The following is a 17,557-nucleotide window of genomic DNA, read 5'->3' on the forward strand; positions in this document are numbered from 1 at the left end:
CTTACTTTTACTCTACCGGAGTGAGACAGATTTCAGAGTCTCTACATTAGGAAAACTTTTTAAAGGAACCTAAAGTAGCAGAACCTGTAGTTCAGCACAGAGTAGAAATAATACAAGGAATAAAACCTATAATATTTTTCACATAACATAATGAAAACATGAGAAAATCACCTTCAACGTGTGTTAACAATGTTAATAACAGTATTATTTTGTCAGTCCTTATAGAATTAAAACCGCACTAATAACTTGCGCAGTACGCTTCAGCAGTGGTGCTCTGTGAGCACTAATTTTGAAAAATTTGTGAACTTCTCCTTTGACAGTCCTGCAATTAGGAAGCTTCACAAAGAATTCATCCATTCATCCATTATCTTCCGCTTCTCCGGGGTTCGGGCCGCGGGGGCAGCAGCCTAAGCAGTGAAGAATTCTTTTATATTTTATTTTATTTTTCACTTTGACATTATTTAATATTTTAATCTTTATTTACCTTTATTTAAAATGATATGATCTTATCTACTCTTCTCCAATTTAGTTCTAGCCAGTTTCCATTAGACTATAGTTGGTCTGTGTGCTGATGTATGAACCTATCTTCCATCCTGGAAGGTGGAAAACCTGGTTTTGTGTATATGAAAGCCACTTGTGTTCCTTATGACGCTACTATAAAAAGACATTTCTTGTTTGTATGTGTTTTTATAGCTAATATAAGATATAAGATGCACTATATACCAGCCAGAATGCTTGCTAAATGTATTTTTTAATACTATGTGATTTTACTGAGAGTTGTCAATGCAGATGCAGACATGACTCCAACAACTGATAAAGGCATGCCCTGCTTTTCTCCAGGCGGACAAACAGCGCCACCATGTGGCCACAGAGCAGTTCCTCCTGAAGCGGGTAGAGGGCGCAAAAACATGTGCTCTGTTACTGCGTCCACCTCAAATACAAAACAAGACGAAGAAGCGCAGGGGAGGGACAAGAAAATGAACATCACATCTGGAAAGCGTTCATAATAACGTACCTGCATTAACTGACCGGAGAACCCCGTAAAAAGCTGCCCCTGACGGTCAGTGCACAAGGAGAGCCATGGCGTTTGTCACGGCTAACTGGAATCCCCTCGGAGAGGCTTTCTACAGGTACCAGCAGGCCATAGCCTCCAATAGCAAAGAAACTCAAGTCACCTTCTTATTCGTCGGCTTCTTGTTCGAATTTTACCGTTCCACCTTAAATGGTACAGCATATCGATACAAACCTGGGGCGCCCGAATGAAATTGTTACGCCATTTAAGGTGGAACGGGAAAATTCGAGCAAGAAGCGGCTGAATAGGAAGCCAACTTGAGCCTCGTTAGCTGCTGCCTGACGAGGTAACGTAAAATAGCTCAAATAAACCATAATTCACTACTTTCAGTAAAATATACATGTATAATCATAGAAATGTACACATTTTAAAATATTGTAGTGTTAGCAGTTGGCAACCCTGAGATATTATGCAAGCGAATGAAGAGCTGAAGCCTCAAGAGAGTCATGTGACTGGCAGTGAAGGAGGAACTGTTTTGACTGCTTACAGACGTGGTTGTTTAGGACATGAATAGTTGTAACCTTTGAATTCCATGCTGCATAATAAATGCTTCATTTCCACACATTTTCTTGCCATAAATAGGAAGATTGAGCTGTATGAGATGGGCTGGAATCTGAAGGATGGTCTCAGGGAGTGTTTAGTGGCTGCAGCTCCCTATGGTGGTCCCATAGGTAAGTTGACATGTTCCTGATTGGGGTCCTGAAGTGACATTACTCCCATTCTATTTCACCTCATAGGCTCCACCAGCCTCATAGGTCCGCTGTATAGTTGTTCAGTTACAGGCTGTAGCTTATCTGTTGTAATGCACAGTTTGTCAGCCACCCTCAACTCTGTTCATCATCCATCATCATTCATTCTAAACGCAGGATGAGTGTTGACCAGATGTTTTCTGGGTGATGGACCATCCTCTGAACAGGAGTGAGACTGAACTGGTAGCGCGTGGGCTGCTCTATACATGGGTTATTACTGTAGGTTTGCCACTCAAAAATACCCAGCCAAGAGCAACTCTTTGGAAGTCATTGATGCAGGGCTGAAGGATGGCTGACGCAAACTGTGCATGGCAGCAGATTGGCTGCTGTACATGAGCAAGTAGGCCTGGGGAGTATGACAATACTTCTCATAATAAATTGCACTTTATGTTACAGTGTGCTTTTCCAAGCATATTGTGGATAATGTTGGTACTTAAAGAACACTTGAAGATCACTACATCGATCACTTGAAGAACTATGACAAAGAGAGCATAATTAGACCTGTTAATTTGAATTTAATTTGGATTTGGAAAATACTGAATAGAACTCATTGTGTTCATAGTTTCTGATGGTATTTTATGTGACCGCACTGGCCAGGGATACAGGACGTGGAGGAGGGAATGTTTAGATGTTTTGTGATGTTATATTTTTTGACATGTTGCCCCTCCTAATAAAGTACGACAACACAGAATAAATGCCCCGTGCAGGAGGGCTTTTCTGATTCTGTTGTGCTTCACCCCAGTTTTGTCAGCGATTAACTATTTCAGACTTTTTAGGATAATAAAATGATAGTCATGATGTCTACAGAGGTCAGCTAGACTTTGTAGCCTCATGTGGCTGAATGTTAAGTAGTAGTCCAGTGTGCCTCAGTATGTAATTACCAAAATTTCCTAAAATAGACATGTTCTGGAATTGTAACAGGATGACTCATTAAAATGATAATCTTATTAGCGTTCTGGATTGCCTGATATCCTGAGATCAGGCACTGGGAGATGAAGGAGTTGAATCGGTGCCTCTCTAATGGTGAATGTATTTCTTTGTATACTTGTATAATGCACACTCGTTTTGTCTTAGCTCTGCTGAAGGAACCACAGCGCCGCTCCCCCAGTGTCCGACCTCAGTTAGAGATCTATTCCTCTTCTGGAGTGGCTATGGCCAGCTTTCCGGTAAACACATATATACATACACTTATTTAGCAGTTGTGGACAGTTTTGCTGCTTTAACATGTGTCTATTTACAGAGACATTTATTGTTAACGTATCTCTCTCTCTCTCTCTCTCTCTCTCTCTCTCTCTCTCTCTCTCTCTCTCTCTCTCTCTCTCTGCAGTGGAAGAGTGGTGTGGTGAAGCAGCTGGGTTGGACTGTGTGTGATGATCTGCTATGTATTCAGGAAGATGGCACTGTTCTTATTTATGATCTTTTTGGCAACTTCAAAAGACATTTCAGCATGGGCAATGTAAGAGTGCACATACACATACATGTACAGTATTCCATTTTCTCTGGGCCACATGCTCTACATATTGGAAAGTTTATAGACACCTACTCTTGTGAAAGCAGGGAGTTTGTACCCCCTTTCCTGCAGTAGCATCCTGTACCCTACTGGGAAGGCTTTACACTAGGATGTCCAAACTTATCCGTAATGGCCGGTGTGGCTGCAAGTTTTCATTCCAACAAAGTAGGAGTATATCTGATTTATTATTGAAGACTGAGACCTACAGATTTAAATATGCATTAATTCATTGTGAACAAATGAACAGGTGTAGTCACATTTGCACTTTGGCATGGTCCACTTGAAGTCTGTGTATGTCACCCAATATGTAAAATGATTTTGATGCCCCTGCTCTATGATCTCACTGTGATGATGCTCATCTTAACAGGAAGTGGGACAGAGTCAAGTTGTGGAAGCCAAAGTTTTCCATTCTCCCTATGGAACTGGAGTTGCCATAGTGACGGGAGCGTCCCGCTTCACCCTGGCAACAAACATTGATGACCTGAAACTGCGGAGGTTACCTGAGGTGCCAGGTGAGTATGCTGTCAGTGACTCAGTCATTTTCTCCATCCAGCTGTCTTTAATTGCTGAACTGTATTAAACATTTAAGTGTTTTAAGCACATCTAAGAGAAAGGTGACACAAATGTTGCTTAAGAGGCTGTGGTCCACCTTCAGGCTAAGGAGCCTCTTTGTCAAGATTTGTGGTACCTTTCTACAGTAACTTGCTTCAATATGGCAAGTAATATGGTCACACAACAGAAAGGCCTACTTAAACTGGACATAATGAGCACACACAGGCTTTTGCTTCAGCCTGTAAATAGTGCTCAAATAATAAAATAGCTAAAGCTTATTGTGTTAATACAATATTACACAAAATATTCTTACAGGCTACTGTTACTGTAACCCACTATTGATAGAATGGAATATTTGGAATTGTCTTAGTTTTTAACAACTTTAATGGTACCACAACATCAGTCAGTTAAGCCAATGCTCATATTTTATGAGGAAAGAGATTCTGTGCATCAAAGGCTGTTTCATCAGCATGACAGCAGTGAAAGAAAGGATTGTGCTTTGTGCTGATATAGAATGTTCTGAACCCAGATAAAATATTAGGAATCTTAAAGTCCCAGATTGTGCATTTTCTGACATTTGAAATCATTTAACTCTTTAGCCATCAAAATAAACTCAATCCGTCAGCAATTCCCAATATTGGTGTCAGTAGGCTTAGGCCTGTTTGCTATGTCTCACTTCTCTTGCATTTTTGTTTTTGGTTTCGAATCAACTGCCCTGTTTTGTTTGTTTGTGTTCGCAATACAGGCCTCCAGGGGGCACCTACTTGCTGGGCGGTGCTTACCCAGGACAGACAGAGTAAAGTGCTGGTGGCTACTGGTGCTGATCTCTTTATTCTGGACTACACCGCCTGCACTGCTGTGGTGAGGAGCTACTACAAACACACCTTATAATCACACATAGTTTTATATTGAATAAATACAAACACAGAAGTGCTATGTGGTGAGTAACTTTAAATGTTAATTATTATATCAAAGAATATGTGCAGAAAGTGACTTTGCATGCTCACAACCTTTATCTTTGTTTCAGAGCCCTCCAGGTCTTTCACCACAGGCTACCAGTATAGTGCACATGTGTGTGTCATTCAGCTATAAGTACCTGGCCCTGTTTACAGACTCTGGCCACTTGTGGATGGGTACTGCCAACCTGAAGGTCCGTGAGGAAAACAGAAAATTAATATAGAAATCTTGCTCTGCGAGTTCTTGATTTGGCATGGCTGGCAATTGTTGTTGTTGTTTGTAGTGTTTGAGTCTTTTGTGGCTAAAATTACAGTGTGACTGACTTCATGTGTGCAGGAAAAACTCAGTGAAGTGGAGACCAAAGTCAGAAATCCACCCAAACAGATGGCCTGGTAAGTTGACTCATATTTGTTTTTATCTTTTAATGTAGCTTGTAGGTGTTTCTTCTCATGCAAGTTTCCACATGAGCTGTTGTTATAAATGAATATGTATACACACACAACTAGTACAAAGCTTTTGAATGAATTTTGTCATTTATAAACAAAACAATGTAGATGTAAATTAGATTTAAACATATTATTCATTTTAAGGTGTTCCAGTCAACATTTCAAGAGTTTGAGGAATGAAAAGAAGATTTAGATGATAAATAACAGGGCCATGTATAAACATTTTGAGGAGGTAGCACTGGTGCTGGAAAAGTTGCAAGTGAAAGTAAATATTAAAGCACACAGATATAAACAAAATAAAGTATTAGTATTAATAAGTATTGATCCCGCTTAGAAGGAAAATGAATTTTAGCAGTGAAAACTGCTGTAACGGGTTGAACTTTTCATGTTAATTTTGTGAAATACAAAAATACAGATTTAATTTTCCTCCACAATAATTCAGAACAAGCAGGATTTTTGTGTATAGTTGCTGTCACAGATATCGAAGCGGTTTGAAAACTATCTTACCTGAAGATAAGGCTCAGCTTTATTTAATATATAGAATATTTATTAGCTATTTGTAAGAAAGGAATAAATAGGTTAAATATAGCGAAAACAGGAAGTGCAAACATTTTCACATTCATACGCTAATATTTTTCACCCAGCAAATGGTGAAATTCAATCTCATTGCTTGCTTTATATGTGACATGTACTTGCTTATGTTTAAAATAATCTACAGCTTCCTGCTAATTATTTGAAACCTGTGAAGTTGCACATGACTTGCTTATTACATCTGCAGCCAGATTGCTTTTATGTTACTAAAATTATTGACTCTTATTTATTACCATTGCGAACGGTTAAATTACAGTTTTGTAATTCATCAGTTTCTTCTTTGGTATATTTGTACAGTAAAACACATCTGGTAGAAATATGTGTGATTGTTAAACTACTAAGCCAAAATGTATTTATGCACATTGGTAAAGACATTCTGCACCTGTTTCCTGTGCCTTTTAAGGACAGATTACATTTTCCTTTGGTTTTATCCTACTAACTCTAGTGCAGAAGCATCTCTTATACTGTAGTAATACAGCATTTAAATGTTATTTTAGGAAAATAGTCTCATTACACAATCACATGACTTTACCAACTTATGTTATTAAAGATGTTTTGTTTGTTTCACATTTTTATTTTATGTCATAATTCTAAAACTAGAAAGTAAAGTGAGTAGGGGTGCTCTACATCAGACTCAGCCTGAGTCTGAATGCTGTTGTTTTATTGGCCATGCTGAAACATCTGCATGAATTAGGGCTGGCTTCATGTAAATGATGTGTAAATTGGGTCATGGTAGGCTGATTTCTCTTTATTACACAACTTTTGAAATAATAATTTTTATTTGATTTTAAGCTTTTAAATGGTGATTAAGCAATTAAATGTATGTGTTACTTTTTTTTTTGCCTCTGACCGACATTTTATACCTTCATACCATTTCAGTTGGTACCTAAACTATATTCCCAATTTTCTGTCCAGGTGTCGCAGGCCTAAGAGTCAGCAGCCCTCAGTGGTGATCATGTGGGATGGACACATCTTGGTGGCAGGAGAGTGTAAAAATACAATCTCATATCACCTTGAAGGCGTTTCAATTTTGGTGCCGGAGCTGGACGGGGTTAGAATCATCAATGGCACACACCATGAACTGTTGCAGGAGGTGCCAGGTTAGAACAGAGATACATACGATAGCTAGTGATGATTATCTGCTGTAGTGATGACTTATCAAGGGTGATACTGACATATATTTTCATTGTTTGGTAGCTTCCTGTGAGGAGATCTTTAAAATAGCCTCCATGGCTCCAGGAGCTCTGCTGCTGGAGGCGCACAAAGAATATGAGGTGAGACTGTGGTGAAAACTCCTTGCAGGTCTGCCCAGGTGTAGTCATGATAAATGCCTGAAATTTTTTTTCTTGGAAATATTTTCTTCCAGTTGAATGTTGTGTCTGTTAAGAGGTCATGTATATATTATGTTGTGTGCTGGCAGTATGGGTCATACTTCATTATTTATTCAGTATTTAAACTTTTATTAACGAGTTCTTTAAGCCATATAACTGCCATGTAACTGTTTGCAATCTTTCAATTTGGGTGGGTGATCACCTTAATAGTACTTGCTGTATGAGGGTCCATGGGGGTCCTGACCACTGAAGAACAGGGTAAAATAGGGCTAATTATGTATCAGAGAAACAGATGGACTACAGTCTGTAACTGTAAAACTACAAAGTGCACCTACAGTAAGTGGAGCTGATAAAATGGACAATGATTGGAAGCAATGAGGTGGTCATAATGTTATGCCTTATCAGTGTTTTTGCGTACCTTGTGAATTCTGTAAGTTTCATTTTGGTAATATAGATTTGAATAGTTTTGTTCTTGCTGCTGTAACTCATCCTACATTACTAAAGAGGTTACTGTCTCTGTGTCTGTCTGTAAAATATTTGTGTACATTTGTAGAAAGAGAGTCAGAAGGCAGACGAGTATCTGAGGGAGATTAAAGAGCAGAATTTGCTGGGAGAGGCGGTGAAGCAGTGTGTGGAGGCAGCAGGACATGAGCTTGAGGCAGAAACCCAAAAAACACTCCTGAGGGTGAGTCACCTGTGTGATCAGGACTCTCTGCCTCTTCTGCCACTTAGCTATTTATCTCACCTTTCTCTCTCTTTCTGTGTGTGTGTGTGTGTGTGCGTGTGTGTGTGCGTGCGTGTGCATGCGCATGCGCAGGCAGCCTCTTTCGGGAAGTGTTTCCTGAGTAATTTCCCTCCAGAGCCATTTGTCAGCATGTGTCGGGACTTGCGTGTGTTAAACGCTGTGAGAGACTACACTGTGGGTATCCCTCTGACTCATACTCAGTTCAAGCAGATGACTGTCCAAGTGCTCATAGACCGGTGAGACAAGGCCTGTCAGTTTGGCTCTTATCATTATGAATATGTCCCCATAAACTTTCAGAATCATAATTAGTTTTACTGGCTGATTAAGATATAATTTACAAGGAATTTGTCCAACAGCTCACATTAAGACAGACATATTCACGAGTAAATAAAATGGAATTAAATAGCACTGAGGGGGAGGAAAAAATAAAGTACTGTATGCAGTGGACATTGTTGGTTAGGTTTCATTTTGGGTATGTACTTAACCATTGATTTGAAGGTAATATACTGAAAAACAAGACTTAAGTACTGTGTCAGCCAGTAACTTAGAAATAAAGTACTGTTTAAAGCATTTGAAAGTAGTTAACTAGTTTCTGAAGCAAAGAAGCCATAAAAGACTTACATTCTTATCATTTCTTGTGAAAATGTCTATGGGAGAATTATTACAGCCGTATTCTCGTAGAAGATTGTGTTCACAGTTCTCTCTGTCTCCTTCTCTCTTTCACAGGTTAGTGTATCGTAAACTGTATCCTCTTGCCATTGAAATCTGTCGCTATCTGAAGACTCCAGAGTACCAGGGAGTGAGTCGAGTACTCAAACACTGGGCCTGCTGCAAGGTACAGGGAGAGAGAGAGATCCATACAGTTACTGTGTGTATGTTCAGAGACGTGTGCCTGTGTATAACTGTCTGGTGTGTGTGTTTGTAGGTACAGCAGAAAGAGGAGGCTGATGAGGTCATTGCAAGAGCCATAAGTTTGAAGCTGGGTGAAGCTGCTGGGATCTCATACTCGGAGATTGCGACTAAGGCCTACGAGTGCGGCCGCACTGAACTTGCTATAAAGGTACTCACACAACAGTATTTGTAACGTAGAAATAAATGAGGGACTAAATGTATAATCGCCCGGCTCCACCCTGATGTAAATGAAGCATAACCTTAACGCCAACTCAGAACCTAATCCAGGTCCTGAACCTAACCATCTTTCTCACTCTATTACTGCAAAGAATCATCTTTTTGATCATCTGAAGATAATCTATAGGGGGCTATCCAAACCAAATATTGAGACATGCTGACAAATATCACTCAGACCTCAGGTGAAGATCTCTCTCTCTCTCTCTCCCTCCCTCCCTCTCCCTCAGTTGCTGGAGTTTGAACCTCGCTCTGGGGAGCAAGTTCCTCTGCTGCTGAAGATGAAGAGGAGCCAGTTAGCACTCAGCAAAGCCATTGAGAGCGGAGACACAGACCTGGGTACACACATACATGCACACACAAAGAACAAACACAACAACGTGGAGAATCATCTTTCAGCTTCCTAATGCCTAATTACAAATTTTATCTCAATTACATGCCATAATAGCACTAAAGCACACAAGCAAACTTGATCAGTTTGTGAGGTCTGTTCATATCCACACATCGACCTACTATGCTCATACGCAGCTTCTAAATGAAGCCAGTATTCTCTCCTGTATCCTCAGTCTATACCGTGGTAACATACCTAAAGAATGAGATGAACAGGGGAGACTTCTTCATGACTCTGAGGAACCAGCCTGTGGCACTCAGTCTCTATAGACAGGTACATACTTTGCAATTGGTGTTACTGTTTAGCAGAGACGGTTTAGACAAAGTCATGTGATCTTTTATTTAATGTCTTTGCTCTCTTTGTCGATTTCAGTTTTGTAAACATCAGGAACAGGACACGCTGAAAGATCTCTTCAATCAAGACGATGATCATCAAGAACTTGGAAATTTCTATGTGAAAGCTAGCTATAAAGAAAAGGTAAGAATCCATATGAGATTCTCAAAACACATTAATATATGTTTAGTATTGAATCTTTTTTAAAACTAAATTGAGGTTACTTTTGTGGGTGTTTTTGACAGAGGTTGGAGGCCCAAATAGGTCATTTACAAAGTGCTGTGGATGAGTACAACAAGGCCAAGAATGAATTCGCTGCCAAGGTGAGAAATATAAATCCATTTATCCTTTACATGGTTGTCCCCTTCACCCAGCAGAGACATTCTAGTGCATTACGTGTTCTATATCCAAACTAAATGAATTCATTTTTCTCTCACTCTCTCAGGCTACAGAAGAGGAGATGCGTCTGCTACGTTTCCAGAAAAAGCTGGAAGAGGAGAAGGGTGAATCACTGGTGGGCTTCTCCCTACATGACACCATCCGCACCCTACTGGCTGTCGGCCTGCACAAGCATGCTGAACAGCTGTATAAAGACTTCAGAGTGCCTGACAAGAGGTACATCATAGAAATGTATCCTGATTCACATACCCTACCATTCAGATACAGTGTAATAACTGCTTGTTGTTCCTGAAGTACCTGAAATACTGAATTAAACATCTCAACATTACTTGCATTTTATGAAATGTGGCAAGTGATTTTAAGCTTTTGACATGTAGTATATGTATGTACAGCACTGTACAAAACTCAAAATATACCTTTCATTTTAGTTTGTAGATAAAATGGTCATTAAGTTATTTCTAAGAATATAAGATATAAGAGGGCTCCCTTGCATATGAAAAGAGACAATAAAAAGAGAAGTGGGGGAAAAAAAAAGAGTTTAATAAAACTTAAAAGATACAGAGAAAACAAGACTCCTGAAAACCATGCATGACCTGAAAGACCACCAAAACTGTCACCATCACATAATCAATATTTAAAGCTTTCATCATTGAGAGAGAGAAGAAATTTAAGTTCTACTCTTGGGACAGATGTGAAAAAAAATCCACAGGTGTTTCTGTCCATCCTTCCACTGTGAAAACAACTCAGCACTGTGAGTCTGAAAGGATGTGTAGCTGTGAAGAAGAGAGACTGAGAAAATGAAGCAGACAAATCAAACAAAGCTGCTGGTGTTCTCCGAACAATGGACTGACCACCCCAGAGCCCATGCATCATTGAATTGTTTGCGATAACTTGGATCATCAGAAGCAGAAAAAGTAACCAACTTTTCAGATTGAACTTTGGAGGTGTGAAATATCTCTGCTGTTTTCTTTGAAAACTGAAAATGAGTCTTCTGAAAAGAATAGAAGCTGTAGTAAAAGCAAAGTGTGAACATATTAAATACACTTTTTTTAAATTGTATGTTTACCTTTTTTCTGTTGATTTAAAAAACAATGGCCATTTTACTCCAAAACTAAATCAATGAAAAGTTGTCTCTGATTTTTACAGTACTGTATGTATGGAAACTTCAAATGTATGTTAATAGTACAAGATTTTTTGAGGCATTCTAAAGCATTTCTTATGGTGCATTAATTGAATAATTACAAAGACATTCTAAAGGCAGCCAACATTTTCAGATATTAAAAAGTAAAAAAGAAAAAAAATGGACATACAAAGTTTTGTTCTGACAACGACAATATACAGGTTATAGGGGCTGACACATATGTGAAAGGCAGGGGAATGCCTGACTAGCACTAGCTAAAAAGGTAATATGATTACCATTTGCATTTCCATCCCTGCGTCATTAAATTTAGTGTGGAACACAACCTTAAAAATGTCCACAAAACACCTCGAAAGGAACTGAACCACGAAATTAAATGTCTTATTTGAGTAGACTTTTTATTGGTCTCTTTAGTGTGTGTGTGTGTGTGTGTGTGTCTGTGTGTGTGTGTGTGTGTGTGTTTGTTTATATTTGTAGAAGTATGTTTAAGTAATGTTGATGTTTTTTTTCCAGGTACTGGTGGCTGAAACTCACTGCGCTCGCTGAGAAGGAGGACTGGGAGGAGATAGAGAAGTTTGCCAAAAGCAAAAAATCACCAATTGGCTATCTGGTAAATATGCAGATATGGACTTTCTAACCCACACCACTAACAAATACACTGACCCTTAATTTTTTATTTTTCTATTTTCTGTCTGTGTCTGTTTGCAGCCCTTTGTTGAAATTTGCGTCAAACACCACAACAAATATGAAGCCAAGAAGTATGTGTCCAGAGTGACTCCTGAGCAGAAGGTCAAAGCCCACCTGGCAGTAGGGTGAGAGAGTTGGTTTGTGTTGGTGTGTTTGTTCGATTACGTTATAGCCAAGTCGGTTGATGGCCTTTTTTTTCTTTTTTTTTTTTTTAAATCAGGTAAATAATTGCTCTGAGTGGAAACACACGTGTAGCTTGACTGGTGCATAGATGTGCGTGTTATTTACATCTGAGGGTGGTCCCTATGACAAGAATATCACAATGCTTGAAAACATTTTCATGAAAAATTGTACATACCTTATTTTTTCTAACATTTATACAGATAAAAGGCACCAGTAGTGCCACAAAAAAATTCATCAAATGGCTACAGCGATTTTACTTGTTTCACCTTCTGCGCTGCTCTAAATCCAGTGAAACTGGACTAATTAGTCTGTCTTTTATCATACATGCAGCTGTTCCTTGTTTCACGATATATATGTTGAAAAGTGATTTGTGACATGCATATTTAAAAGTTTAGGCACCCTTGGTCAAATGACCCGATTGTTATTTTTCTAAGTAAAAAATAAGTTGCACATGCTCTACAGAGAACACACTGCACATTCTACTGAGCAGTTACTATGACTTTGCCGAATTTAACATAGTGGGGGAAAAATGAAACCTAAAATAAACTCATTTTACAACGGTGGTTAAGACATTTCTCAAGTTTAGATACTCAAACTATGAGTAATCCTCATGCATATGTACATGGAAGCATGACGTTTATGACCGGCAGCCAACCGTGTGAAACGTGGAGAGGATTTTTTTTGTTTGTTTTTTTCCAAAACAGGAAAAATAAATCATAGAATGTAAACGTGTGAAGATAAAAGCATTTATAACAGCAAAAAGACTAAAGCAGCACTGCCGCCACTTCCATTAAAGGTTTTAGGAATAATTTGTGCTTTGCATTCTTGACAGTTACGTAGCATGATGTATTTTCATGCTACATGAGTGTCAAGGTAAACAGTGATGTTTTTCATGTAACTGGCACTGCGAATTTCACAAAGATTGAAGATTTTTTGCTCTAATCCGATCTCTCTGACAGGATGGTTCACCTTCGTTTAGGTAAGTGATTCAAATCTGTCATTAATGTGAACGAACCGGCGTCCTGAACTGAGCCGCATGCGCACATCATACTCAGTAATGTCATGTGAATGCATCACATGCATCATCAGCACAAACTAATGAGCAGAGCTAAGCTGAGAAGATAATTAACACCGATCGGCTCTCAGCTTCATTATTAGAGCGAGACGATGACTTGCATTAAGGCAAAAAAAAAATCTAATTTGTGCCACTTCAACCTGGTAATGTGAATGTAGACTAAGTGGTTGTCATTCTTTTGAATGTCTTATTTTTGTGTGTGCCATACATCAAATTAATAGCTAATGACTGTGTCTACTTCAGGTCCAAAAGTTGAGCAACATAAGTTGCATGGCAGGGCATTTCATTAAAAAGTTATTGTAAAAAAAAAAAAAAAGTGAAGCTGAAAATCCAAGTTTAGATTGACCTGGCTAAGCAAGAAATCCTGCTTTGTGAGACCGACCCCTGGTGTTTATTCAGAGTAACGATAACTTAGCTAGACTGGGGGAACCAACAAAGACCAAAAAAGCTGAGTGGAGCTTTGCATTAGCAGCACTGTGTGGCCTTGTTGAATTAAAGACTAGACCAGCTTTTTATTTCTCTCTCTCTCTCCCCTCTCTCTAGGGACCTGGAAGGAGCAGCGGATGCGGCTATTGAAAGGCGGAACGATGGAGAGATAAGCACAGTTCTATCTCGCTGTTCCCCCAGCACAGACCGAGCACTGGTAGAACGCCTTAACCGTGCTAAAGCCACCGCGGCCAAAAAGTGAACTCCTCCACTGCATGTTGTATTGCATTTTGTCTGCAGCTGCTGCCAAATGGCGACAACCCCCCCATCCCAAAATCCAGTGTAACTGCAGCTGACAGCAGGTTCTGGGGGATAGCCCTCAATGAAGATTCATAATGAACTGTGTTTGAGGGAGGACGATGCAAGGAAATGTTTATGGATTATGTAGGGAGTAGGAAAAATGAAAGTAAGAAGGAAAACTAATGAAATGTGACTTCCGTCTGTGCTTTCTTCTTCCGTAATGCTCTTTTTTCTTACTTTTGTAATTATTCTGTCTTGAGCTTCGCCTGTTTGTGACACTAAACTGAATCATACTGTATTCCTGTTTGCATAAATTAATTTTCTGCCTTCTTAAGCCTTTATGTTTGTAACTTGAAACACAGTGTGCAAGTAACTGTATAACTAAACATCACCTGTGATCATTGAGTTGAGTGTGTCTCCCTCCAGGTTCTCCAGGAACTCTAGGTTTCCTGATCTATTTTCCTGATCTAACTTCTCAAATTTTCTGCATAAATCAGTGTTGAGATGCAAAGTCTTTCAGAATGGTTTGATGTGAAATGGTTCACTCAGATTTCTTTACAGTGGTGGTGACAGGGAACAGTGGTTGTGATGTGTATGAATCAAATCGAGCGGTTATATTTACTGTATAGCGTATAGAACAATCAGTGAACCTGCATGGGTCTTCTGAGTTTCCTATTTAATGTTAAGGGTAAAATAGTGATACATTAGGCTTTGTTGTGCTGCATGTACCTCTCCATCATGAATGGGTTTTAAAGTACATTTTAGGCCAAAATCTTACCTCAGAATGATAGGAAAACAATGTCTCAGGCATCTGTCAGCATTTATGAAACATTTGGTGTAATTACATTCAGTAAGACAAGTACAGGTGCTGGTCAACGAATTAGAATAATTTGAAATAGTGCAATCATGAAATTCTTTGAATGCATTTTTGTGCAGAAAGCAAATCAGGTGTTCACCGCACCTGTCCTACTCGCTAGACTAATCACAGAACTCGTTACCTGTAGAAAATTTGCTCAGCTGAGCTTTCCAAAAGGCCCATTTAGGCCATTTAACTGTGACACTGTTGTTTTATTGAATTAGAATAATGGAGAAACCGTTTCATTGAATTAGAATAAATGCTCGAATTTTTGTTTTCTGTGAAGAGTGTTCACTGTGCAGTATAAAGTCAGGGTTGAGTAGAATTTCTAAGTTGTAAAATCAATCATGGGTAAGCAGCGCGACCTCTCAACCGGAATAGTGGCTCAAATTCAAGCCCTTCGCCAACAAGGCTTGACCCAAACTAAAATTGCTGAGCAGCTCGGCATCAGCCAGTCTTCCGTCTGCAAAGCTCTCAAGAAAAACTGCAGCAAGCGCACCAACTGTTCCGGCGTCCGAAAAACTTCTGCTCGCGACAACAAGCAGCTGAGAAAGATCGCAGTCAGCAACCGGTTCAAGTCCACTTCCGAGCTCACCGACTTGTGGAACAAGCAGACCGGCGCTGACGTCTCCAGATCAACCACTTACCGTCGTCTGCGCGAACTCGGCTTCAAATCTCGCGTTCCAGCAGTAAAACCGATGCTGAACAAGAAACAAATGGAGAAACGGCTGAAGTGGGCCAAAGAACACAGCGAGTGGACTGCTGAAGACTGGCAGAAAGTGGTCTTCAGTGACGAATCACGCTTCTGCATCTCCTTCGGTGACCAAGGTCCTCGTGTCTGGCGTCGTGGTGGCGAAACCTACAACCACGAGTGCGTGAAAAGATCTGTCAAGTTTCCCCAGAGCGTTATGGTCTGGGGATGCATGTCCGCTCGAGGTGTAGGGAAACTCTGCTTCCTCAAGAAGACTGTCAATGCTGCCGTATATCAAGATATTCTGGAAACGTTCCTGATTCCGACTGTTGAGGAACAGTTCGGCGAAGAAGACTTCATATTTCAACAGGATCTTGCACCGGCTCATGCGGCAAAGTCGACCAAAGATTGGTTCACTAAAAAACAGCTTGAAGTTTTGGCATGGCCGGCCAACTCGCCTGACCTCAATGTCATTGAAAACCTTTGGGCCATCGTCAAGCGGAAAATTCGCGACAGAAAGCCTACTACGCTGGACCAACTGAAGCAGAACATCGCCACTGCCTGGGAAGCTGTGAGTGCGGAAACTTGCGACAAGCTGGTCAAATCGATGCCGCGGATACTTCAGGCAGTCATACAAGCCAAGGGGGCAGCCACAAAATACTGAGAAAGTGATGATTGTAATTATAATAAAAATTATTCTAATTCAATGAAACGGTTTCTCCATTATTCTAATTCAATAAAACAACAGTGTCACAGTTAAATGGCCTAAATGGGCCTTTTGGAAAGCTCAGCTGAGCAAATTTTCTACAGGTAACGAGTTCTGTGATTAGTCTAACGAGTAGGACAGGTGCGGTGAACACCTGATTTGCTTTCTGCACAAAAAATGCATTCAAAGAATTTCATGATTGCACTATTTCAAATTATTCTAATTCGTTGACCAGCACCTGTACATATTAAACATTTCAGACATTTTTTGGTAAGTCAGTAGGTTTCGCTGGAGTTGAACAATTCATATCAAACCTTTCTGAATGACCTAAATGGTCAAGATGTAAGTAATGCAGAAATTCCCTGTTAAGGGACTAAACTGCCCACAATGCGTCTTATTTTAGTTAATATCTGTAGTTTTTCCCAGTCATGCACTACATGTTAGTGTTGTTTTCGGATCTTCCAGAACATGCAGATCGTCTCATCCTCAAACCCTTAATGAAGATGAAATTGATCTGTTGAAACAGAAACACTACAGTTTAGGGGCTCCAAGAGTGTGTAGTTCCAACGGCCTGGCTTCTCTAGTTAGATCGAGCCACCAGAAGAGCTGTCCAGGCAGTTGGAACAAAATCCGGGGAAAGTTTTTTACTTTCTGGACCTCAATTTTACGCCTCTGGGAAAAAACCATGCAAAGCGATTTAGTTAGTTATAATAATACAAAGGGATTCCATAATTATGACTTAGCATCTCACAATAATCCCCCGCGACCCTGACGGAGAAGCGGCTTAGAAAATGGATGGATGGATGGATGGATCTCACAATAATGAGAACGTTTCTCACAATTATGACTCAATATCTCACAATAATTACCCACTATCGCACAATGATGAGAAAATCTTCTCATAAAGGAGATATGGAGTCATAGTTTTGAAAAGTAAGCCAATATTAAGAGATTCTAAATCGTAATGGCAAGATTGTAAGTCATAATTACAGTACATAATTACAGTACAATTACATAATTACAGTAGGTCATTATTGTGAGATACTGCCAAGTCATAATTATGGAAAACGTCCTCATTATTAAGAATGACTAGGTCAATATATATATATATATATATATATATATATATATATATATATATATATATATCAATATCAATATATATATATATATCCTGGGAAGGACTTTTACTTTCTGGACCTGAATTTTACGCCTCTGTTTTTCCCGTGGGGTACATCCCTGCAGATCTGAAAAACTTAAAGTAAGTCTTCGGAAAGAAGTAAAAGCTGCAATA

At 39.5% G+C, this 17,557-nt stretch overlaps 1 protein-coding gene across 1 annotated transcript; it reads left to right on the forward strand.

The window, feature by feature from the left end:
• Positions 1 to 884: 884 nt before the first annotated feature.
• Positions 885 to 14,415, forward strand: vps16 (vacuolar protein sorting 16 homolog). Its single transcript, XM_017702166.2, has 22 exons — positions 885 to 1,130; positions 1,655 to 1,743; positions 2,896 to 2,987; positions 3,149 to 3,277; positions 3,699 to 3,843; positions 4,629 to 4,744; positions 4,911 to 5,033; positions 5,177 to 5,232; positions 6,793 to 6,977; positions 7,075 to 7,151; positions 7,762 to 7,893; positions 8,026 to 8,189; positions 8,680 to 8,788; positions 8,879 to 9,013; positions 9,309 to 9,417; positions 9,645 to 9,742; positions 9,842 to 9,946; positions 10,048 to 10,125; positions 10,248 to 10,417; positions 11,853 to 11,949; positions 12,048 to 12,151; positions 13,828 to 14,415. Exons 1-22 carry the CDS (start codon positions 1,081 to 1,083, stop codon positions 13,970 to 13,972), a joined length of 2,508 nt encoding a protein of 835 aa, XP_017557655.1. The 5' UTR covers positions 885 to 1,080; the 3' UTR covers positions 13,973 to 14,415.
• Positions 14,416 to 17,557: the final 3,142 nt, after the last annotated feature.

Source organism: Pygocentrus nattereri, chromosome 30 (genome assembly GCF_015220715.1).
Source record: "Pygocentrus nattereri isolate fPygNat1 chromosome 30, fPygNat1.pri, whole genome shotgun sequence".
NCBI classification, from domain to species: domain Eukaryota; kingdom Metazoa; phylum Chordata; class Actinopteri; order Characiformes; family Serrasalmidae; genus Pygocentrus; species Pygocentrus nattereri.

Coding starts and splice junctions, on each gene's coding strand:
- vps16 (XM_017702166.2), top strand. CDS start 1,081: ATGGCGTTTGTCACGGCTAACTGGAATCCCCTCGGAGAGGCTTTCTAC. Junction 7,152..7,761: donor AGGCGCACAAAGAATATGAG/GTGAGACTGTGG, acceptor GTACATTTGTAG/AAAGAGAGTCAGAAGGCAGA. Junction 11,950..12,047: donor AATCACCAATTGGCTATCTG/GTAAATATGCAG, acceptor GTCTGTTTGCAG/CCCTTTGTTGAAATTTGCGT.